The sequence below is a fragment of the Mus pahari genome, unplaced genomic scaffold (genome assembly GCF_900095145.1).
Source record: "Mus pahari unplaced genomic scaffold, PAHARI_EIJ_v1.1 scaffold_5406_1, whole genome shotgun sequence".
NCBI classification, from domain to species: Eukaryota; Metazoa; Chordata; class Mammalia; order Rodentia; family Muridae; genus Mus; species Mus pahari.
Window position 1 is genome coordinate 77,470 of NW_018392442.1, and position 26,711 is coordinate 104,180.

General features: G+C 34.5%; 1 protein-coding gene across 1 annotated transcript; it reads left to right on the forward strand.

Annotated features, from left to right (window-relative positions):
• The first annotated feature begins 6,259 nt into the window (after positions 1–6,259).
• Positions 6,260–15,553, forward strand: LOC110315017 (olfactory receptor 7G1-like). Its single transcript, XM_021189190.1, has 3 exons — positions 6,260–7,166; positions 12,010–12,056; positions 15,482–15,553. Exons 1-3 carry the CDS (start codon positions 6,260–6,262, stop codon positions 15,551–15,553), a joined length of 1,026 nt encoding a protein of 341 aa, XP_021044849.1.
• Positions 15,554–26,711: the final 11,158 nt, after the last annotated feature.

Below are 26,711 nucleotides of genomic sequence, written 5' to 3' on the forward strand. Positions count from 1 at the left end.
TAATGTTTACTTTATATTGCAATTAGGGATATATCAGTTAGAACACTGTATTAGCATTTTTATTTATAATTGTACTGGCTGGTTTTGTGTGTCATCTTGACACAGGCTGAAGTTATTACCAAGAAAAGAGCTTCATTTGGAGAAGTGCCTCTATGAGATCCAACTGTTGAGCATTTTCTCAGTTGGTGATCAAGGGGGGGAGGGCCCATTGTGGGTGGTGCTGTCCCTGGGCTGGTGTCCTGGGTTCTATAAGAAGGCAAGCTGAGCAAATCAGGGAGACCAAGCCAGTAAGTAACATCCCTCCATGGCCTCTGCATCAGCTCCTGCTTCCTGAACTGCTTGAGTTTCAGTCTTGACTTCCTTTGGTGATCAACTGCAATGCAGAAAGTGTAAGCTGAATAAACCGTTTCCTCCCCAACTTGCTTCTTCATCATGATATTTGTGCAGAAATAGAAACCCTGACTAAGACAATACAGGATCTAATCCTTTCTAGTATATTTTTATTAGTAACTAAAATGAGTAAACCATATTTTTTCTTTTAACTAGTTTTTGTATGTTTGATTTTGCTTTTTATTGTGCTGAATTTCTTTCTGCGTACAATCTAATTTTCATTGTAAACATTTCCAAACATTTATTTTTTTGGTGTTCCCCTTTGGGAAATTCCTTCTCTTCCTGTTTAATATTCGCTCAAGCCTTCTTTGTATGTATTTTACCTGTGACATTTGCTTTTTACCATAGTTTTCAACACTTCTTTTTATGTGATCCCCTATTTAGTTTTTAGACTATGTTCACTCTCACAATCCCTTGTTTATATGACACAAACATCATTAATTAGTATCTCCATATGAGAGAGAGCATGTGATTTTTATATTTCTGAAACAGTCTCCTCTTTTTGTATAAGCAATCAAGTTACACCTTCTCCAAATTTTATGATTTAATATTTCTCAAGAGCTGACTAAAATTAAATTATGTGTGTATGTGTGAGACATTTTTATTACATATTATTTTGCCTCTGGGTATATAGCCTGGTTATATTTCCCTCCAATTGCTTAAGGAAAAACAATAAGTATGGATATTCAAGTTTTGATGATTGAGGATATAAACATGTAGGCATAGAAAAAGTTTATTCACAGGATGAAAATTTATTTATTTTAATTTCATCTATGTTTTGCCTGTGTGTGGGCCTTGTCTGTACCAAGGCATTCATGCAAAGAAATTTAATTCATATGTAGTCCTTATTAATATTAATATAACTGGGATATAACAAATGAAAGATGGGGATGAACAGTTTATTGGGCCAGATATGGTTAGGTTCCCCGAAAAGTTATGAGGCTGTTTTAGGATAATTGTAACTTATACAGAGGAGTAGCATTGACTGAGGCTCATGGTTGAATATAACCTTTATTATATAGAAAATACTGAATGGCATATACTGTTGTCATGAAAAAATCATTTCTTTTTATTTTCCTTTTTTTGTTTTTGTTTTTTTTCTTTTATTATTGGATATTTTCTTCATTTACATTTCAAATGCTATTCCGAAAGTCCCTTATACCCTTCCCCCCACCCCGCCTTGCTCCCTAACCCACCTACTCCTGCTTCCTGGCCCTGGCATTCCCCTGTACTGGGGCATATAATCTTCACAAGACCAAGGGCCTCTCATGACATTGATGGCCAACTAGGCCATTCTCTTCTACATATGCAACTAGAGACACAAGCTCTGGGAGATACTGGTTAGTTCATATTGTTGTTCCTCCTATAGGGTTGCAGACCCCTTTAGCTCCTTGGCTACTTTCTCTAGCTCATTCATTGGGGGCCCTGTGTTCCATCCAGTAGATGTGATCATCCATTTCTCATATTTGCCAGGCACTGGCATCGCCTCACAAGAGATAGCTATATCAGGATTCTGTCAGCAAAATCTTGCCAAATATTTATAATTAAAATATGAAGATATAATAAAGAGAACTGAGTATGGTGTGGTGGTTAAAATATGCTCGGCCCAAGGAATGGCATTATTAGAAGATGTGGCCTTGTTGAAATAGCTATGACACTTTGAGAGGAATTACATCACTGTGGGGGTAGGAAAAGAGACATACTTCCTAGATGACAATGAGACAGACTCTCTTGACTATCTTTGGATCAGTGTGTAGAACTCTCAGCTCCTCCAGGACCATGCTTGCCTGGATGCTGCCATACTTCTTGCCTTGATGATAATGGGCTAAATCTTTGAACCTATATGCTAGCCCCAATTAAATCTCCTTTATGAAAGTTGCCTTAAACATGGTGTCTCTTCACAGCAATAAAACCCTAAGTAACAAATAAGGTATTTTTACCCTCAGGAGCCTAAAAGTCAGAGATGCTATATTGCCATTTATGACTATACATTTATTATGTACTTGCTCTCTTGAGGTTAGAGCAATAGTGGAAAATTTAGTCTTATGGGATGCTTTGGATATTGATCCCAATGGATACATACATTATCAGAGTTAGCCTGTGATCACCTCACTAATTGACTTTGTTTTTAAAAACCAGCATTAGCCTTTACTGTAATAAGGGCCTCTTTTTCTGTGAATCTGTTGATTCAATTGATATGTCTTCTTGCCATAAGAACCAACCCTGAATATCCAAGTGTGGTTCTGAATTTTAATGCCAGTGAAGAAAGCCAGGCACCTCACTGTTTCTCAGTCAATGACGTAGAAATAGTAGTGGGTGTTTCCCTACAATTCTATTAAGAAAACACTAAAGAAAGAACATATATAAGATTACAAGTTAGACCCCTTTCATTTCTCTGATCAACTGCCAATCTCTTGAAACATTCTCCAAAATGTATGCACTGACATGGCCATAGCCTCATTAATATAGGCTTAGTACAATCTACTAGGGCAGGAATCATTTCTGCTGAGCAGAAAAATAACTTTAATCCTTTAATTTTACTAAATTATTATAAAGTTTTAAAGAAGCATTTTTTGTGTGTATCAGTAAGCCGGGTTTGGATATGTGCATTAATTTTTAGGTTTTTAAGAAAACTCTTTATATAATCTACATGGCTGAAGAATTTCTTCCCTCATTCTTCTGGTTACAAGTTCGGGTTAAAAGTATAAGTTACAAGACCACAGGCCATTGTAGTTTATTTCTACTGATATTTAGAGGTATGTTTTAACTCTCTCTTCCTCCCTCCCTCTCTCTCCCTCCCTATCTCCCTCTCTCTCTCTCTCTCTCTCTCTCTCTCTCTCTGTGTGTGTGTGTATGTGTGCTGTCCAATTTTTTTCTGATTATAAGGAAATTATAATGTTACTAATTAGAGTAACAGTTATAATTCATTCTTTGTATTTCACTTTTTAAAGTCTTAATACTTTGAACTGGAGCATCAGAGAGTGTAACTTACTACAGCAATGTCAAAATAATGGGTGCCCCCTCAGATTTAGTAAGCTTGGAGGTGAATAGGATAATGTGATGTGCCATCGTCTGCCACTTAGAAAACCAGAAACCAAAACTGCAGGATTGATCTCCCTTTCAAAAGAATCATTTCAGGGTTATATCTCTGGCACTGTGTGGTGCGTTTTATATTATGTAAGATAATTATACTTCTGTCCTGTTGAAGACATTTTGCTGAATAATAGATATGAATCCTCCTGTCCCTTAAAGGTTAATTTAATTGGACTTGAAAATTACCTGCACAAGAAAAGACATTGAAATATATTGAGTGCAGGAAACAATCAAAATGAAATAGAATGAAGCCTATTAAAAATTAAACTAACATCTTAGTTTCTCATTATTTTCAATTCCTATCCCTTGAGAATTCTTCATAAAATTCTGTGATAAATTCTTCTGTTTTACAGAGTATGAGGTCATTGAACAGAAATTAAAAAATTGTGGTGTTTAGAGGAGGAAAGTGAAAAATGCTGGTAACATTAAAAATGACAGCTTAACTATTTCCACTGTTACTTAATACTAACTCTTGCTTCACAGTATGTATTATTAAATGAAGTAATTAAATACTAAGCATCAGCTCATTAACACTCTAGTCTTCATCACATTTATCTTCTCCTATTTCAACAGTCATATTATATTTGATGTGGTAGCTTCTATTTTTTTTCTTTTTATGACTAGTTGTCATCGCAATTTTGGAAAATGTAGAATAGAATTATATTGTTTCAATGTAGAATGCAATTAATGAAAAGTGCCTAAATATGCCATTCTTAATAAAAACATAATTAGGTATTTCAAATGTATATGAAGTAGGTTTCTGCTTATATAAAATGTTAGAGTGTAACTGAATTCAGAATTATTTTAGCAGACTTATATTAAATGAAATAAGTTTGCATAAAATAATTTATAAAATGGAAATATGGTCATTTTTCCCCCTAAGAATGTGGTAAAAGGATTGTATAAGTAGGTGAGCACTGGATAGCCAAATAAAATTATATTGTTTGGTTTAGAAAATAAAACAAAAAACTAAAATTAGGACATTCAAGTAGGCAAATCTTTTTGGTATTGGTTGTTATTTAGCTAATGTTGAAATTTCTATTATAAAATATTAATCAATAATGAAATCATTAATAGTTAGAAAAACAATTAAGAAAAAGTTTATCTTTAAATATTTTAGTAACAAAATTCTAAATTTATTGCACAAATATGGTAGGATATTATGATATAGTATTTGTTTATATTGTGTTTATGCTATAAAATAAAAAATTAATTTTTTGTCTTAAAAATAATGAAATCATAAATATCTGCACATATTTAAAAGTTTTCAAAACATTCATAAGGATGAGTTTTTCATACAATGGACTTCCTGGCTTAAGAATTTATTAATTATGTTTAAATTATATATAATAAAGAATTTGAATAACTTTCATTTTTATACTTACTATCATGTACACTGACTAATGTTACTAATCTGAGTAACTAATAAGTCCTTAATTTCAAAATAAGGAATATTCTCAGAGATAATATTAAGAGATATATTCTTATGAAAGATATGCATTACTGAGTTAGAAATGTTCATTCTTTCCTTAACACAATTACTCTTACAATATTGTACACACACACACACACACACACACACACACACAGATATACACACATTGGTGCATGCACACACAGAGTGATTATGAGTCATCCTTGGAGAAATAGTTTCTCCCTTCTCTCTACTCCAGGTAATTCACTCTGACTCACATTTAGTTCTGAAGATGGAAATTATCAGCTCCACATACCTGTCACCAGTCCTGGTATTTACAGGCATGCTTCTTCTCTATCCCTGAATATAATGACATTTTATTACCTTAAACTCAAAGTAAATGTTTTCTTCTACAAGTTGCTTTGGACATATTGTTTTATCATTGCCAGAGAGAATTGAAAAATGTTGAGTTATCTGTTATTTGCTATCATTCTGTAATACTAATTCAGATATATCTAGAGGCAGAAATGAAGAGTTGTCATAAATTCATATCAGAATGCAGGTGATTTAGAATCATTGTTTTTTCTATGTAAATAATTATTCATACACATATATATACATATATATATGTGTGTGTGCTCATACATATGTATATGTATATATATTACATAATGTATGTATATATACATTTACATACAGTATACACATTATGCATACTATATATATATGTATGCATGTATTGTATATATATGTGTGTGTGTGTGTGTGTGTTGTGTGTATGTGTGTGTGTGTGTGTGTGTGTGTGTTTGTGAAATCAATTCATTGGTCAACATAATTAATAGCAGGAACTAAGTCATCTGTAATTGGTGAGTAGATCAGAAAATTCTAAGGCATGCCAATGTTTTTGATCATTGCTTTAAAGAAATGAGCTTACTATGCACTTTTAATGTCTTTTTCCAGATGTGAATCATTTGTCGAGAAAATAGTATGCCTTATATTTTTATATTTTCCACTATATTTTCAAGTGTCTCAATATTCAATGAAGACAACTGATGTTTAAAAAATAGTATCCAAGAGGAGTGGAGGGTAAGTGTATGAAAAATTTGAACTACAATGCAGTTCACACTATAACTAAGACAACCTATAAAATTTAAAGTACCTGTTTTCAAGCTTCAAATATATCAAATTCAGTAGCATTACTTGTGAAAATGCATTAATTAGGAAATCACAAAAATATGTGAAAAGTAAGGACAAGATGTTACTATAATTTGCAAACTCACCATACATTAATGGTACAGTATCATTACCCAATGATATGCAGATCATTTTCACCGTTTACTTTTGATAATATTCAGCAGTAACATGGAACTTTCGAATCAATCAGGTATTTCCGAATTCTTTTTGATTGGACTCACTTATGATCCAGCTATTGAGTCATTTATCTTTAGCTTGTTCCTGTGTATGTATTTTGTTACCATTTTTGGAAACCTTCTCATCATCCTGGCCATAAGCTCTGATTCGCACCTCCATACACCCATGTACTTTTTTATTGCCAATCTGTCTTTTACTGACATCTGTATAAGCACAACAATAATCCCAAAGATTCTAGTAAACATTCAAAAACAGGATGAGAGCATCTCTTATGGTGGCTGCCTTTCACAGGTGTGTTTTGTCCTGATTTTTGGTGGCTTTGAAAGTTGCCTCCTTGCTGTGATGGCCTATGACCGTTACTTGGCCATAGGCCATCCCCTGAGGTATACAATTATCATGAGTCCTTGTCTTTGTGTGTTGCTGGTTTTACTCGCAGTGTTCATCAGTACCATGAATGGACTTCTGCATAGTCTGATGTTGCTAAAACTGTCTTTTTGTACAAACCAGAATATCCTCCACTTCTTCTGTGAACTTGTTCAAATCATCAAACTTGCCTGCTCTGACACTTCCCTTAATACCATTCTTTCATATACAGTGACTAGTGCATTTTCTGGTGTTTTTCTTGCTGGTATTATTTTCTCTTATATTCAAATTGTGTCCTCTATTCTTAAGATCACATCAGTCCAGGGACGAAATAAAGCCTTTTCTACTTGTGGATCTCATCTCTCGGTAGTGTTCTTATTCTATGGGACAGCTTTGGGAGTGTATATGAGTTCTGCAGTTACTGACTCTTCTGTTAAGAATGTAATCTTTTCTATGATGTATATTGTGGTCCCCCAAATGCTGAACCCTTTCATATACAGTTTGAGGAACAGAGAAATGAAGCAAGCCATGAGAAATCTTATCTATCTGTGGTCTTACCATCTTCATAAATAGAATTTATAGAATCTGTTAGAATGACAGAAACATTGGTGAACTTGAGTAACCAACTCCTATATCATTAAGTCTTTCAAAAGTAAATAGATCATAAATTGTCTAAGCATATTTTCATGTCATCCTTAATTGTGATGGTGGATTTCATTTTTCAGTAATGTGATGTTCCACAAATAAACTTATGTATGATTCATTTCATTTCTCTAGTGCTTCTGAGGCAGAGGCAGATGAGGGGTTTGTTTTCCTAATAACATTTCATCAATGTGTTTCTGAAAAATAAAAGTTAATATCATATGGGTTAATTAAAGACTTATGAAAAATCAAGATAATTTATAAAAAATTTAAGCGGCAGAATCAATCTTTAATCATTCTTTGCTTTTACACTCTGTGGAGAATATTCTTCACACTAACATGAAATACATACTTTCTAAATAATGACTGAAAAATCATCAGGATAGTAGTCTTTCTGAAGCCATGCTACCACCACAATGATTGTTTTATTATTTAAAAATTTAAATTTTGTGTTATATATTTGGCTTGCAATTATTTTGTGCTAAGTGTCTTTGTTGTTAAAGCTTCTATTATTTCTCAAAAAGAAATAACTATCATTTACTATATTGAGAAAAAAACCTTTTACTTCTTAGCTGTACTTGAGAATTTTTGAATGCACAGATTCAGGGATTAGGGGTTATTTGATTTACTAATGAAGACATTTCTTCTTAAGATGCATTTTGTATAGACAATCCATAAGTTTCATATAGAAATGACACATGCAAAGTGAGGTATATAAATGATTTGGCTAGTTAGTCTTTAAAATAAACCATTTATTAAAGTCACTCTGAATTACTGATAATTATGAAAATAGTAGCTTGTATTGTAATGTTCCTCATTTGTAAGTAATATTTTCCATAAAGAGGGATTATATTACACTTGGAGATAATAAAAGTACATCTAGGATCTAAGATATATTTAGATATAAGTATAACCTAAATTATACTTGGGATCTCCAAATGTAATTTCATTACTGTTATATAGATGTAAAGATATGTTATATAGAAGTAAAAGTATAGAGAGATGAATATAGGAAAAGAAGACCAGAAATATTATGATATTTAAGTCATATATAGGAAGAGTCTCAATTATGAAAATCATGAAGGGCAAAATTTAAGTAGAGATAGGTAGACAGTGGTTGTGATCAGGTTGTATATGACAGGATAACTCAGGAAGAAAACATTCTCCCCAAATATGAAAATATAGTTAAATATATACATCTATATGATATCAAGTATAAGAGAATTGTCAGTAGTCATGCAACTCTTGTTGTGAAATAATGACTGCCAGGTTATGTGGGTACTTCTGTATAACTCAAAAAGTATTTTCATGATTTTAATGATAAATACAAAGGACCCTGATTCAGTTCAACCATCCTGACAATTATTTATGTTGTAGAGTTAAGCTCAAAAAAATAATATGAATATTTAATATTGGTATATTTGGGAATTTGTTGAATAATTAATGTCTGTTTATATATCTGTTATCTTACATATTTGATTTAAAATTCATTTTGAAAAATCTGAATGTAGTTATTGATACTGATAAAATACAAAAAAAAATTTTTTTCAAAGAAATTTTAAACAGCATGCCTTTGGTTGTTTATGTGGAATTAATCATCACAGTGAACAAAGCATTGATTGGTACATAAGAATTCTAAATGTTTTTAAATTTAGGATGTTTTAACTGGAAAGAAAAATGAGTTAATCTCTACCCATAAAATGATAATTGAAATCTTAACAAATATCATGATAATGTTAAAACCCTTTCATATTGCAATATATGGCGGTTTTATGTCAAGATTTGCTTATAAATTGTTAATAATATTGTACAAAAGAATGATTTATGACATATATGTTCATATACTTCAAATATTGATGTCATCATCTCAACTAAAATGATGAAAAATTCAAAGTATAGGCTTTTATGAAGTAAGTTATCAAAACAATTGGAACATTATTTATATATAAGTAATGATTTATACATGGGTAATCACACACTTTTGTGTATATACTTTCCTGCTAGACTGTGTTGATCAAATATCTTGAAAAAATAAAAACATATGTACAAATTCTCTAAAAATCAGTGATATATGTGTGTTGTAGTAATTATAATAGAAAGATATGCAAGACAAAGCACCAGGATGAACTAGTCAGCAATTTTCCAGAAATTATGAAATAGAAAAGCCCTAATTTAAAGCAACAAGAGAACTCTGTATTTCATGAGGTAAATGTGTGTGTGTGTTTGTAACTGTATGTATTTGTATATATGTAAATAATTGATCAGAAACAAGAAATGGTATATGTTTAGCCACTGATGGCTGTGAAAAAATTCAGAATACATGCTTATATCATAAGCACTTTATCAAATGAGAGAGTTTATGGATCCCCATGGTTTTTAACTCCTTTGTGGCTATTTGTTTCCCACTACAGTACAGGTCATCAATATCCCTTATGTGTTATTCATATTAGCTCTGTCTGCTTTCACTGTGAATGCCTTGATCCCTACTCTGGTATTACTCCAGCCATCCTTAGGTACATACCAGAAAAATCCCTAATAATTTTCCATATCTTTGTTGCTTGACATTTTAATTTTACTTTTAAACATTTAATGTTATAATATAATTAAATTATTTCCCTCCTCTTTCTTTCCTTCAAGCTCTCACACATATCCATCTTTATTCTCCTTCAAATTCTATGTTTTACTTTCTACTAATTGCTTTTGCATGTATATATGTATATGAGTATACACATTAATTCTTAAGTATAGGCTGCTCAGTCTGTGTGTTAATTATATGTGTTTTCAGGGCCAAACTTTTGGTATTAAATAATCAAGTATTATTTCCTTCCTTGGAGAAGAATATTTTACCTACTACTTGTATTTCTAAACTTCATAGTTATTTGCAAAGTGTTGGTGCCTTGTTGACTTTTTTCCCACTAAATTTCACATGTACATTGGTTTTTCAGAGACTCATTATTTTACTCACCTCCATCCTTGTTCTATATACACCTGTCTCACCCCTAAATAGAGTGCTTCCCACTTCCCCGATTGGATCACTTGTACCTTGCTACTCTTTTTACCCTCCTCCCACTTTCCTCTGCATTTGCCTCCCTATTGCTGCCTTATATGTTTTGCCTTCTCAGCTTCCTGATAATATTTCTTATAATTGTTATTCCCCCTTTCTTATTGCTCCTTAAACCTCCTATTTTGCCTAGGAGCCTATTATAATTTCTGGTTTCTAACTTTTTTAGTTCCATCAATTTATTTGAAAAGTTCATGATTTCACTTTTTTTATGGCTAAATTGTATAGTCTAGAATACTGAAGGATATTTCAACAATTTCCATTTTCTATCTGTGGAGGTTTGAATGGAAATGTCCTTATGTTTGAGTGATATACCATAGTCAGTGTGGTCAGTGGAGCTATTCGTAAGTGATCAGAAGAGTGTAATTTTTCCATTAATTATGTATGGCCTTGTTGGAGGAGTTAGTTAACTACATTAGTCTTTCAGTTATCAAAAGCCCATGCCATGACCATTCTAGTTTTTTTTTTTTTCTTTCTACTATATGCTTGTGAATTACATATAAGATAGCATTTAGTGCTGCAACACTGTATGTTCCTGCCTTGGTGTCATGATTCCCACCATGGTGGTTATGGATTAACCCTCTGAAACTGAAAGCAAGTCCCCAATTAAATGTTTTCTTTTACAAGTTGCCTTGGTCATGGTGTATTTTCACAGAAAGACAATGGAAATTATGACACTATTTTTTTTTAGAACATCAATAAACATAACTGAGGAAGTATTTGCAGAATAGGGTGTTGAGGTTTCGATCATATGCAAAGGAGCAGCATTGATCTTTAATTTTTTCAGAATTCACCATCATGACTTTTATAATGATTATTTACAATTCCATCAACAGTGAAAGGCAGCCTCCTTTTCTTTGCCCTTTGCCATTTATTTATTTATTTATTTAATCACTTTATATCATGATCCTAGTCTTTCTCCCTCCCAATCACCTCTCATGCAGTCTGTCCTTTCATCCCAGATCACCTTCTCTTCTGAGAGGGTGAAGCCTGACTCCCCTCTCCTTATCATAACAAGTCTCTACAATTCTAGGCACACCCTATTCCACTGAGCCCAGACAAGGTCTCCCCACCAAGGGAGTGGATTGCTTAGACATGCAACAGATTTAGCGACAGCATCCAATCGTTTGTACTATTAATGATACTCTGTTATGTTTGCTGATTAGAGCTTGACATGACTGTCCTCTGAGAGGACCTGAGAGGCTTCACTGAATAGCTGACTGAAACAGATTCAGAGATCCTCAGACAAACATTACATGGATCTAGGGAATTCTTATGCAAGAGGTGAGGGAATTTTTGAATCTCCCAGTGGATAGGAACTCCATAGGAAGACCAACAGAGTCAAATGATCTAGACCTATATTAATAATATTACATTCACATAAAATATAAACCCATACACAGCCTTAACAAGCATCACAATAGCTGGGCAACTGCTGAACTTCCATGCTAATAAAATCTACTTTTCTACTGATAACCTCAAATTATCACTTACTATTTGATATGTTATATCTTGGCTGCTCTTAACTCAATTGGACAGCACTCTGGGCCATGCTCTTTTGGCCCAGGAACCATGATGATACTTCGTACTATGTTTGTTTGTTTGTTTGTTTGTTTTTATCTAAATTCTTGTTTAATGGACAAATGACCTCTGTGACTTCCTTCCTATACCTAACAAATTAATGGGAGATATGTCACTGTTCCCTGTTTTGCTTTCAATAATGTAAATAGGTTATCAAAAAACTAAGTAGGCACATTGATTGATGACACAATATATTTCTTTATACAAAATTAAAGCAACTAGAAAATAAATTATCCCATCTACCCTCTCCTCTTTTTCTCTTCCTGTGGTCCCAAGCCTGGGAAACCTAAACCCCTATTATGTCTCTTTTCCTCAGCTATTGGGTTCTGGCATCTATACTTAACAATCAGAATTAACTGGGGCCTGGACCCAAAGGCTACTTGCTGACTCAAAATCTTGGAATCCAGTACTTAGCATTATAATAAACAGTAAAAGGTAAAACCTCATCAAGGTCCTTGGAGGCTTTCAGAGGCTAAACTACCAACCAAAGATCACACACAGGCTGGGCCAACACTCTTCCCTCAACACACACACATATGGTATCAGAAGTGCAGCTTGTCTCTTCATATAGTTCCCACAAAAACTACAGGGCTGACTTTTATTTTCATCTTGTTCTGAATTCTTGTTCATTTTCTTTCATTTTGTGGGTTTCCCTCTATAGCCAGTTGACTGTTACTTTAGCTATGTATAACCTTTTCAGTTCTATCAAGAAATGCTTGCAAATTATTCACATTTATTCATGCAAAAATAATTTCTATCGCTGAATGCTTTTCTTAGGTTATATCATGTATGGCACTGCCTGTTTCTTTCTATAAATGTCATGTTTTAGGATATGTTTTTTTGATTTGGTAGTAATTAGGTTTTTGCAACATCATAGGTATGCATCTAATTTCATTCTTCTGACATACAGTATTCCCAGCAACAGTTTTGGAGGAAATTTTTTCCTAGAGCATATATTTTCAAATCATTTGACAAATATCAAGGAACTGAATTTTTTTGTACTCATATTTTGGATGTTTGGTTGTTGTCTTTGTTGAGGTTCCATTTGACCACTTGTTGGTTTTATTCTCATACCTGATTATCTTTTAATTACTGTAGCTCTTCAATTTATCTTGAAGTATAGAATTTTAATCATGCCTGGCAGTGTCCTTTTCTCTCTGGTTTCTTAGACTATTTAGTTTTGTTTTTTTGTTGTCCATAAAATTTTAGGATTTTATACATTTGTTTTCTTTTATATGTTTATATTTTACTGAAGAATGTGATTGGGATTTGAATTGAAATTATATTTAATCTGTAAAGAAATTTTGATAGAATCATCATTTTTATGTTATTTCTACTAATCCATGAGCATGAGAGTATGAGATGTCTTTTCATTTTCTTTTATTTTTTAATTAGATATTTTCTTCACTTACATTTCTAATGCTATCCTGAACTTCCCCTATACTCTCCCCCAGCCCTACCCCTGACTAGACAATACTCTGCTACATATGCAACTAGACACACAGTTCTGGGAGGTTACTGGTTAGTTCATATTGTTATTCCTCCCATAGGTTTGCAGACCCCTTTATCTCCTAGGGTACTTTATCTAGCTCCTTCATTAGGGGCTCTGTGTTACATCCAATAGATGACTGTGAGCATCCACTTCTGTATTTGCCAGGCACTGACATAACCTCGCAAGAGATAACTAATATCAGGGTTTGGTCAGCAAAACCTTGCTGGCAAATGCAATAGTGCTTGGGTTTGGTGGTTATATATGGGATGGATACCAGGGTAGGACAGTCTCTGGATGGTCCATTCTTCCATCTCAGCTCTGAATTTTGTCAGTAACTCCTTCCATGGGTATTTTGTTCCCCATTCTGAGAAGGAACGAAGTATCCACACTTTGGTCTTCCTACTTCTTGGCTTTCAAGTGTGTTGCAAATTGTATTTTGGGTAGTCTAAATTTCTGGGTTAGTATCTGCTTATCAGTAAGTGCATAGCATGTGAGTTCATTTGTGATTGGGTTACCTCACTCTGGATGATACCCTCCAGATTCATCCATTTGTCTAGGAATTTAATAAATTCATTGTTTTTAATAGCTGAGTAGTACTTCATTGTGTAAATGTACCACATTTTCTGTATCCATTACTCTGTTGAGGGACATCTGGGTTCTCTCCAGCTTCTGGCTATTATAAATAAGGCTTCTGTGCACATAGTGGAGCATGTGTTCTTACTAACAGTTGCAACATCTTCTGGATATATGCCCAGAAGAGGTATTGCTGGATCCTCCAGCAGTATTATGTCCAATTTGCAGAGGAAACACCAGACTGATTTCCAGAGTGGTTGTACAAGCTTACAATCCCACCAACAATGGAGAAGTGTTCCTCTTTCTCCACATCTTTGCCAGCATCTGCTATCACCTGAAATTTTGATCTAAGCCACTCTGAATGGTATGAGGTGGAATTTCAGGGTTGTTTTGATTTGCATTTCTCTGATGATTAAGGATGTTGAACATTTTTTCAGGTGCTTCTCAGCCATCCGATATTCCTCAGTTGAAAATTCGTTATTTAGTTCTGTGCCCCACTTTTTAATGGGGTTATGTGATTCTGGAGTCCATCTTCTTGTGTTCTATATATATATATATATATATATATATATATATATATATATATATATATTGGATATTAGTCCCCTATCTGACTTAAGATTGGTAAAGATTCTTTCCCCATCTGTTGGTGGTCTTTTTGTCTTATAGACAGTGTCTTTTGCCTTACAGAAGTTTTGCAATTTTATGAGGTCCCATTTATTAATTCTCAATCTTACAACACAAGCCACTGCTGTTCTATTCAGGAATTTTCCCCCATGCCCATATCATGGAATCTTTTCCCCATTTTCTCCTCTATAAGTTTCAGTGAGTCTGGTTTTATGTGGAATTCCTTGATCCACTTAGACTTGACCTTAGTACAACAAAATAAGAATGGATCTATTTGCATTCTTCTACATGATAACCGCCAGTTGTGCCAACACCATTTGTTGAAAATGCTGTCTTTTTTCCACTGGATGGTTTTAGTTCCCTTGGCAAAGATCAAGTGGCCATAGGTGTGTGCATTCATTTCTGGGTCTTCAATTCTATTCCATTGGTCTACCTGTCTGTTTCTATACCAGTTCCATGCAGTTTTTATCACAATTGCTCTATAATACAGCTTTAGGTCAGGCATGGTGATTCCACCATTGTTGACTCCTTTCAGCCTTGAAACAGGCTGGTTCAGACCTCACTGCCACTAAGTACAGAGCCACCTGGGGTGGTACCTTCTGACTTGCCAAGCCGGTTCTGTTGTCTACACTTGCCACTGCTCTTCAAAGTGTCACCATTGCCTGCTGAGAGACTCTTGAGATATTCCAGAGACAGCTTCCCAAAGATCCACCTACAGGCTCATACCTGAACGACAGGCTCCAAGAATGGGGTGATGGGGATGGGACTCCCCCCCCTCCGCTATATAAGCTCAGAACATTATTAAACTTGGGGGATTTGATCAGAATACTTTGTCTTGGCCTTCTGTTCTTTCTCGCTATCTTTTCTCTTACAGCCCCAGCCTGCCTTTCAGGAAGTACCCGGTTTGGGTGTGGCAGCAGGCATTCACACTCAGTTGGCACCTTGAACATGGGACCTGAACACGGCAGGACAAGACTGAGGGAACACTGTCTAATGTGGAGCTCCATGAGAAGGGAAGAACAAGAAGGTCGTATCAGGCACAGTGAGCAACAGGTATTCATGCTAGTGCTGATTTTAAACCTCATCCTTTTTAATTTGTTGCTGTAGGTGTGATACTGGCTAAGTTTGAGACTGTGCAGACCCAGTACTGATCCCACTTAGGGATTGGCAGCAGAAAAAGGGATTAGAAAATTCTAAACAGGCATTTGTCCGCAGCCTTCAAGAGTTGCGCTTCAGGCCAGAGGAATAGGGTTTGAAGTACAGGTGTTAGAAAATTTTGTAGAATAGATAGATTCTTGCTGCCCATGGTTCAGAGAAGAAAAAACTTTAGACAAGAGAACCTGGGAGAGAGAGAAATCAAGAAAGAAGGAAAATGGATTTTAGAGCTCTCCTAGGGACAGAGTGAAATCCGGAGACGTCCAGCTTTTTATCTATCCATTACAGGAGACACTCAGATTTGGTTACATCAAGTTCTCTACCTTCTATGTATTGTCTTTGTTTGGTGCACCAATATATGTCCACGTGTCAATTTATGTCTGTTTTGTTTCGTTGTATGAATGATTGTTGTCTTATGTTTCATGTTAAAATGGTTAGGTCTTTATCTGCTGGCTTTCCATCTCTCAATTTAGTCAGTTTACACAGTGAAGGCTGATTTAATTTGCCCTGCACTGTAGCCAGGAGTGACTCACAGCAGGAGAGCCCCTGTGGAGAAACTGATTTTTAAGGAAAGAGAGTCTGTAAACTCTTAGCTTTAAAGCAAAACAGCTTATAGTTGGTTTTTTTCCTAAAAAATTCTCATGATTATTGTGTTTAGAAAGTGACAAAGTGCTTTTTATTTTAAAATTATAGCTAAAAAAAGTAAAATTCTGTGGTCTAAATTTATAATTCGTATAGCCGCTTCATTTGGTTTTTGACTGGTCTTAAGGGTGTAAAAATGCTCTGCATGGTTTTATCATAGAGTATTAGCTTATAAGTTAATTGGCTTTAATTAAAAAGTTATAATATTGGTAACAAAATATTAGCTTTAAAATGGTAATTCAGGGTTGGAATTACTTTAAACATGTGGCATAAAGCAGGCCAAAAAACTAGGCCTCTAAAGAAACTTCTAATTGAGATAATATCTAATGTAATTCTTTTCCTAAAAGGTAGACTTAGAGATAAGATTTAAAACAATGTCTCTTTAATAACGCATTAAAATTTGCAGTCATGCATTTATAGCCAAAATTTGTAACATGATAGTGATATTTCTAACATTGATTTCAGGATGATAAAGTGTTTTAAAATTGGGTTTTGCTTACCAAAAGTTTTATATATATATATATATATATATATATATATATATATATATATATATATATTCATTCTAACGTTGCATAAAAAACTTAAAAATTATGGTTAAAATTGCCAATGCTCCATTGACTGCAGCTTGCAGCTTGATTTCAAATTTTAGATCTTTAATTCACCTATATATTGTAATTAAGATTGTTACAAGAGTAATCATCTTATGAGAGTGTTAATATAGCTCTCTGAGGCCATCCGGCCATACAAAGCAAAAGACAGACTTATCTAGATATGTCATCCTTGTGCAAATGTTGGACTCTCATACAATTTGGCTATGGTTGCTGCCTTGCAGGGAATTACCATACAAGCAACTTTTTCACAATTTTTAAATGTTTTAAAAATCTTAGACTGTTCAAAATCGGAGGCATAGACAGTCAATTGTTCCCCTGGAATCTGTCCTCACTGCAGGAGGGCCAAGTCTCAGACCAAATGCTCAAATTAAAAAATATTTACATTTGAGTTAATGCAAAGCTCAGAGCAGCCTCAAGCAAGCTTGTGTGGCTTTTTTTTGTTTTCCAAACTGCCTAGGGAAGTTCTTGCCTCCAGGAATCTCTTTTTAACTAAAATAAATAAATAAATAAATAAATAAATAAATAAATAAACCATTGTTACAATTTTATCCAGATGTTGTTCTAAATAAAGTTTCAATTCAAAATTTATAAAAGGTCAATCATAAACAAATTACAATCTGGCTTACCTACTTCATATAAAACTATTAAAGAGTTTGTTTTTTCTTGATAATTGTAAAGGGTTTGCTTCTGGTGAACTGGTGATCACTAAAAAATTTTGCCTTTAGGTATGGCTAAGATAGTATAGCTTACATTATGTAAGAATAATTTTTATTGTCTCTGCTTCAGTACAAGAAGCTAAGAGTTGAATCTTTCAGTGTGGAAAGTATTAGCTAAGGCCTCTAAAGGGAAGTTTACTTCAAATCTTTGCTCTCACACAATGAGCTTTAAAGTTCTGGGGAGTAGTTTGCCCCATAAGATTCAGAGGTCATATCTTTTTAATATTTAAGGTTGTAGTTATAAAAGAAAATTGTGACATAATAAATTTAAGAGCAAAAAATTGGTTTGCTTCAAAATTTTTATTTTCCGAAGCTTCCAAAAGATGTTAATTGGCTAAGACCTTACTGTAAGGCCTTAAAGTGATTTAAACCTTTGAAAGTTATCTCGAGAGACAAAAATTAATTGGTAAAAAACAAAAGGCTTTGCAAGAAATAAAGGAAGCTTTTATAATTGTTATCAATTATACTATCGTAACTAAATACTAGCTGCTTATTTTAGTTAGGGTTATTAAATGCCCACAGCAATTGTTTGGCAAAAAAAAAAATTAATGTAAAATCATTTTTCATCTCCAAGTAAAGTTTATACATCCTATTGTAAGGGTGCTGTGGTACTAATTAAAAATTAATAATTCCTTGTTCCAAACAGCAATCAAATTGATTATTGCAAAATACTGATATTTGGCCTACTGCATACCATCATTTTTAGATAAAATTGATAATCATCCTAAAGATAAAAATTGATTTTATACATGCATTTGTATCTTCTATGAGTTCATGCATACATGGATCCCATCTACTGTACTTAAAAGCAGCTTTTTTATGAAAGAAAATTTTATGTGAATTGTATCACGTTTATTCTTTTTAGTTTCCTCCTGCTTCAGCACAGATGATTAAATTGTGTGCTGTAGATGGAATTTTAAAATGTTAAATAATCAAGCTTTAATTTATACATTAATAGTCAATACATCTCAGAGCTTAAAATTGCTTAAAGAATTGTTAGTCACTCAGATACTATAAATTCTCAAATTTGTCACAAATTTGCAACTGTTTATGCATATACAACTCATAAGAAAAAAACTGCTGTTCTTTTTAAAAGACTTATCTTTGGACATTTAAGAAATTGTCCTAGATTTTCCGGATAAGACCTCTTAAGGCAATGCCATGCTAAATTTATATCCTGGGCAGGTTTTAGACCTTACACAAGAATGGTTTGCCATATAATCTCATTCTTTACATTATTAAAATAGTAGTGACTTAAGATAATATTTTGGTATTTTCAGAGAATTTGCATGTAAAATTGTAAAAATATGTTCTTAGTGTTGTCAGCTTCTACCTATTTCCACATAATGGTGTAAATTCTTGAGGAATGTCTTACTCAGGGTTTCTATTCCTGCACAAACATTATGACCAAGAAGCAGTTGGGGAGGAAAGGGTTTATTTGGCTTACAATTCCACATTGCTGTTCATCACTGAAAGAAGTCAGGACTGGAACTCAAGCAGGTCAGGGAGCAGGAGCAGATGCAGAGGCCATGGAGGGATGTTCTTTACTGGCTTGCTTCAACTGNTTTTAAAAATCTTAGACTGTTCAAAATCGGAGGCATAGACAGTCAATTGTTCCCCTGGAATCTGTCCTCACTGCAGGAGGGCCAAGTCTCAGACCAAATGCTCANATTAAAAAATATTTACATTTGAGTTAATGCAAAGCTCAGAGCAGCCTCAAGCAAGCTTGTGTGGCTTTTTTTTGTTTTCCAAACTGCCTAGGGAAGTTCTTGCCTCCAGGAATCTCTTTTTAACTAAAATAAATAAATAAATAAATAAATAAATAAATAAATAAACCATTGTTACAATTTTATCCAGATGTTGTTCTAAATAAAGTTTCAATTCAAAATTTATAAAAGGTCAATCATAAACAAATTACAATCTGGCTTACCTACTTCATATAAAACTATTAAAGAGTTTGTTTTTTCTTGATAATTGTAAAGGGTTTGCTTCTGGTGAACTGGTGATCACTAAAAAATTTTGCCTTTAGGTATGGCTAAGATAGTATAGCTTACATTATGTAAGAATAATTTTTATTGTCTCTGCTTCAGTACAAGAAGCTAAGAGTTGAATCTTTCAGTGTGGAAAGTATTAGCTAAGGCCTCTAAAGGGAAGTTTACTTCAAATCTTTGCTCTCACACAATGAGCTTTAAAGTTCTGGGGAGTAGTTTGCCCCATAAGATTCAGAGGTCATATCTTTTTAATATTTAAGGTTGTAGTTATAAAAGAAAATTGTGACATAATAAATTTAAGAGCAAAAAATTGGTTTGCTTCAAAATTTTTATTTTCCGAAGCTTCCAAAAGATGTTAATTGGCTAAGACCTTACTGTAAGGCCTTAAAGTGATTTAAACCTTTGAAAGTTATCTCGAGAGACAAAAATTAATTGGTAAAAAACAAAAGGCTTTGCAAGAAATAAAGGAAGCTTTTATAATTGTTATCAATTATACTATCGTAACTAAATACTAGCTGCTTATTTTAGTTAGGGTTATTAAATGCCCACAGCAATTGTTTGGCAAAAAAAAAAATTAATGTAAAATCATTTTTCATCTCCAAGTAAAGTTTATACATCCTATTGTAAGGGTGCTGTGGTACTAATTAAAAATTAATAATTCCTTGTTCCAAACAGCAATCAAATTGATTATTGCAAAATACTGATATTTGGCCTACTGCATACCATCATTTTTAGATAAAATTGATAATCATCCTAAAGATAAAAATTGATTTTATACATGCATTTGTATCTTCTATGAGTTCATGCATACATGGATCCCATCTACTGTACTTAAAAGCAGCTTTTTTATGAAAGAAAATTTTATGTGAATTGTATCACGTTTATTCTTTTTAGTTTCCTCCTGCTTCAGCACAGATGATTAAATTGTGTGCTGTAGATGGAATTTTAAAATGTTAAATAATCAAGCTTTAATTTATACATTAATAGTCAATACATCTCAGAGCTTAAAATTGCTTAAAGAATTGTTAGTCACTCAGATACTATAAATTCTCAAATTTGTCACAAATTTGCAACTGTTTATGCATATACAACTCATAAGAAAAAAACTGCTGTTCTTTTTAAAAGACTTATCTTTGGACATTTAAGAAATTGTCCTAGATTTTCCGGATAAGACCTCTTAAGGCAATGCCATGCTAAATTTATATCCTGGGCAGGTTTTAGACCTTACACAAGAATGGTTTGCCATATAATCTCATTCTTTACATTATTAAAATAGTAGTGACTTAAGATAATATTTTGGTATTTTCAGAGAATTTGCATGTAAAATTGTAAAAATATGTTCTTAGTGTTGTCAGCTTCTACCTATTTCCACATAATGGTGTAAATTCTTGAGGAATGTCTTACTCAGGGTTTCTATTCCTGCACAAACATTATGACCAAGAAGCAGTTGGGGAGGAAAGGGTTTATTTGGCTTACAATTCCACATTGCTGTTCATCACTGAAAGAAGTCAGGACTGGAACTCAAGCAGGTCAGGGAGCAGGAGCAGATGCAGAGGCCATGGAGGGATGTTCTTTACTGGCTTGCTTCAACTGTCTTGCTCAGCCTGCTCTCTTATAGAACCCAAGACTACCAGCCCAGAGATGGTTCCACCCACAAGGGGCCCTCCCCCCTTGGTCACTAATTGAGAAAATGCCCTGCAGCTGGATCTCATGGAGGCGTTACCCCAACTAAAGCTCCTTTCTCTGTGATAACTCCAGCTGTGTCAAGTTGACACAAGGACTTAATCTACTACTGCAAATGGATACTCTTATTTCTGATTAATAAATAAAATATGCACATGTGACTATCGATACCTTTTCAGGCTTTCTGCTCTATAAGAGAAACAACTGAAAGTGTAGTTAGCCATTGCCTATGGTAAAAATGCTTTATATACTTGGTGTTCCAAATTAAATTAAAACAGATATTAGAATTGGTTATAACGGTCAAATATTTGAGATAATTTGTCAACAATTTAATGTTACCCATGTTACTGTGACTTTTTATAATTCTCATAAACAAGGTATTGTGAAACTTTCTGATGGCTCCTCTAAAGGGTGAGCTGGGTACCTAGTAAATAATCAACAGGTAGTCATAGAGACTCCTGGGCTTTCAGCTCAGTTAGCAGAGCTGACAGTGGTATTAAATGTTTTCAGTCTGTAAATCATGCTTTTAATATTTTTACTGATAGTTTATATATTGCACAGTCAGGTCCCTTATTGGAGACCTGTGGCACGTTTAACCTTAATATGCCAGCAGGGTCTCTGTTTTCACAATTGCAAAACATCATTCTTGCTGGAAAACAGTCTTTTTATATTGGTCATATACCAGCTCATTCTGATCTTCCCTGGACCCTTAACTAAAGATAATGATTGCATTGGCAGAGCTCTAATAGGAGAGGCCTTAATTTCAGATCCTGTTGCATTGGCTAGACATGATCATGATAAATTTCATCTTTCTAGCCATACCTTAAGTCTCCGACACAAGATCACTAAGGAGCAGGCAAGAATGATTGTGAAACAATGTCCTAAATGTATTACATTATCTCCAGTTACACATTTAGGAGTTAATCCACAAGGTCTTATGCCCAATCTCATTTGGCAAATGCATGTAACTCATTATGCAGAATTTGGAAAATTAAAATATATACATGTTTGTATTTACACTTTTTCAGGATTTGTTTTTGCTTCTCTACTTATGGGGGAGGCCTCTAAAAATGTAATTGATCATTTTTTACAAGCCTTCAATGCTATGGGCTTGCCTAGAGTCGTTAAAACAGATAATGGCCAAGCTTATATTGACAACAATTTTATTTCACTTTGTAAGGAATTTGGTATTAAACATAAAACTGGAATTCCTTATAACCCCATGGGACAAGGAATTGTTGAACGTGCTAATCGCACTATGAAAAATAGGTTTTTAAAAACAAAACAGGGGCAATTATACCCCTCAAGGTCACCAAAATCACATCTTGCTTTTGTATTATTTGTTTTGAATTTTTTGTAAACTGACGCTAAAGGTCAGTCTGTAGCAGATTGCCACTGGCATCCAGTTACTTCCAGTTCTTATGCCATGGTTAAGTAGTGGGACCCACTAACTAATACATGGAATGGTCCAGACCCCATTTTAATTTGAGAAAGAGGTTCTGTCTGCATTTTTTTTTTCACAAAAAGAAGATGAAGCAAGATGGTTACCAGAAAGATTGATTTTTCAAGTGGATTCACCCTCTGAATCTTCTAGTAAGTATAATTCCAACCTTGGTGCTAGCTAAAAATCATTCTTAGCCAGAAGAGTTAATTTGGAGCACAGCCTCCACTAACAGAGAATTTACAGCCTTTCTGTTGATTCTCAAAGCCACTTCCCCCACACTTGGAAGCTACAGTCTGAGCTTAATCGTTGCTAATTTGCAACTGAATAGAGTAAGTGGGCTTCCCCAAAGAAACTTTCTTCCTGTTGCTTTATAACTGTTTTGGCTTTATGTTTCAAGCAGGTCAGCTAACACCCTACAGCCTGTCTGCAGACAGCATGCAGCTTTGCCTTCAGCAAGAACAGTGGCAGAAATTCTTCGACATGAAAGAACATATCGAGTACATATTGTGGCTTTGGTCTGATTTGGGAATAAGGTGTGCTATGAGGGCTGGAACTATATCAGTCTAAGACAGAGGTATATGACAAGAGGCCATGGTTTATTAATAATACTCCACAGAGCCATGTTTGTACAAAATAATCACAAACAAGCTGCATATATTGCTCCTTGACAGATAAGAATAGTTTGGGAAAATCTGAGCACCCAAGCCAGGCTCAGCTGCCAGCCACCATAATTCCTAGGCAGGACGATGGAGCATAAATATATTTTGTGCCCCAGTCCAGCTAATTTTTATTATATATTTAGGGGGAATTTGCTGGCTCCTTTCTGCCTTGAAAAAGGCTGGTTCAGACCTCACTTCCACTAAGTACAGGGCCACCTGGGGTGGTACCTTCCGATTTGCCAAGCCGGTTCTGTTGTCTACACTTGCCACTGCTCTTCAAAGTGTCACCATTGCCTGCTGAGAGACTCTTGAGATATTCCAGAGACAGCTTCCTGAAGATCTGCCTACAGGCTCGCACCTGAACAACAGGCTCCAAGAATGGGGTGATGGGGATGGGCCTCCCCCTGCTATATAAGCTCAGAACATTATTAAACTTGGGGGCTTTGATCAGAATACTTTGTCTTGGCCTTTATATTTATTGACTTTCATATATTGAATCATCCTGGTATTTCAGGGATAAAGCCACATGATAATGGAGGATAGTCTTTTTATGTTGGTCTGTGTTTTGTTTGCAGGAATTTTATTGACTATTTTTGAGTCTGTGTTCCTCATGCATATTATCTTGTGGGTCTTTACACCTCTCCACTGTTCCCTAGTTTGGGTATTACAGTGATACTGACTTCATAGAAAGGGGCAGAGAGTTTTAAATATATATATTATAAATGTTTTTTGAGACAGGTTTCTCTCTTTAACCTAGGCTGTCCTGGATTTCACTCTGTAGACCAGGATGCCTCAAACTCAGAAATCCTCCTGCCTTTCCCTCCAAAGTTCTGAGATCAAAAGCATGCACCACCACTGCCCAGCTATATTTAAAAAATGGGATATACTGTCCCTTTTTCCTTATTAAAATATGGTAGAATTCTACAAGTTTAAAAAAAATATTTAATTATAATATTCTGTATTTCTTTGATGTCTTTGTTCTGTGAGGTTACCAGTCTTGACAATGGAGGAGGATGGTTCAAGTTAGAGTATAGAGTCAAGGTATTAGAGACAGAGGAGAAACAACTTGTGGATATTTTCTAGTAAACCTATTCCTTGCAGGTTTGTATGGTCTTTGCAACAAGTGTAGATCCTGGAAGAACCTTAGAACTTGTTCCATCTCAGGCAGGGTTGGCTATAATATGCATGAGCAAGACATATTCATGAGACATAACCTCTGATATATATTTAATTGTAACTTAAATATAATTAATGACCCTGTCTTCCTCAAAATGTTGAGTACCATATATGACACTAAATTTAAAGGATTGAGCATCATTAATCTGAGAAGAGGGCCCAGAGTAGTAGCAGATGCCTTTATTTCCACTACTGGGGAAGCAAACACAGAAATATGTCTGTGAGGGCTGGCGAGATGGCTCAGCAGGTAAGAGCACTGACTGCTTTTCCGAAGGTCCGGAGTTCGATTCCCAAAAACCACATGGTGGCTCATAAACACCTGTAATGAGATCTGACACCCTCTTCTGGTGCATCTAAAGTCAGTTACAATGTACTTATATATAATATTAAATAAATAAATCTTTGGGCTGGAGCAAGCAGGTACTGAGCGAGCAGGGTTGAACAGAGTGAGTAGAGGTACTAAAAATTCAATTCCTAACAACCACATGAAGGCTCACAACCATTTGTACAGCTACAGTGTACTCACACAAAATAAATAAATCTTAAAAAAGAATATATATATATATATATATATATATATATATATATATATATATATATGTAAATAATATGTCTGTGAGTCTGAGGCCAGCCTGCTCTGCAAAGCAAGTTGCAGGACAACCAGCAATGTTACACAGAGAAACCCTGTCTTAAAACAGAACAGAACAGAACAGAACAGAACAGAACAGAACAGAGCAAAACAACAAGTGAGATGAGAAACTCAGTTTATTTCTTTTGATTTCAAGTACATCCACTCATTTCACTGTAAATATAAAACATAGAAGACCCCCAAAATACATTTTAGTTGTAAGTTGTCATTTACATTCATGCAAAGACATTTGTGCCATAGACTAACCCCTTTTTTGGGTCTCCTATCTGCGTGGAATGGGTCTCTGGTTGCAGGTGGGTGAAGGAGTTGGAGAATGACAGACAGGACAGGAGAGAGAGTATTGGATCTGGATGTATTGTCACAAAGAGAACACCAGTCTTTTATAATGCACAGCAGGCAAAGTACATTAAAGTTATCTGACATAAAACAAAGGAATGACTTCAAAGGAACTTACAGGAACCAGGTAATGTTTATAGTAAAGATAGAAGAGCCCTGCCTAGGGTCAGCTAATGACAGGTAAGGATTTCACACCCTAGTCACAATTTGTGCTACTCCTTTGAGCCTTGTGAAAGCTAGCACCAGGGGGTTCTTCTCTAGCAGATCTTCTCATGAATAATGCAATACCATATTCCCCCTATTTCCTAGGCCTTGATAAATTTTTGCATGAGTGTAACTTGGCTGTTCTTTTAAGTATCTGTGGGGAATCTCCATTTGTCAGAAGAATTCACCAAGTTGCTTCTAATAGGCAATGAGGTTTGCAGTACCTGGCTGTAATGAAGATTCTAAGTATACTTTGCTAATCTTGCCCTGAGACTTCTAACTCTTATCCATGCAAGAAAGCATGCAAGACCCTCCACAATATTGAAGGGACAAATCTGGGGCATTCTAACTATGGGAATGCCAAGGTTTCAGGAGGCTGAGTTTCCTTGAAACTCTTTGCCTCAGGACTGCTTCCAGGTTTCCAGACCAGTAATGCGAGTCATTACTGGAATGGATGTAGCATATTTGATATGTTTTTCTATTGAATCTGATCATTATGTGCCATATAAATCTCACTATATGCCTAGACAATGAACAGTGAAATAAATAAATACACCATTTTAAACTCCTTAAATTCATCAATAATAAAAACTCTTACAGTTCTATTTTTTACCATTCCACTGTGCATATGATTATGTCATGTTTGCTTATCCTTTATACATTTATTCTTAAAGTTCTGCACAGAAATTCATATATAGTCAATTTAAAATATTAAATATTTCTCCTGCTCTTGATATACTAGTATTACTTTTTTTAGAGCATATCACAATATAAAGAGAAATTTTAAATGGTTTATCACTACAAGACTAATACATACTATATTTTGATATTTTTC

Excerpts from the sequence above, each read along its gene's own strand:
- LOC110315017 (XM_021189190.1), top strand. The coding sequence starts at position 6,260 with ATGGAACTTTCGAATCAATCAGGTATTTCCGAATTCTTTTTGATTGGA. Across the intron at positions 7,167-12,009 it reads AATGAAGCAAGCCATGAGAA|AAATTAATGGGAGATATGTC; the intron begins ATCTTATCTATC and ends CCTATACCTAAC. Across the intron at positions 12,057-15,481 it reads CCTGTTTTGCTTTCAATAAT|CCCCAGCCTGCCTTTCAGGA; the intron begins GTAAATAGGTTA and ends TTTCTCTTACAG.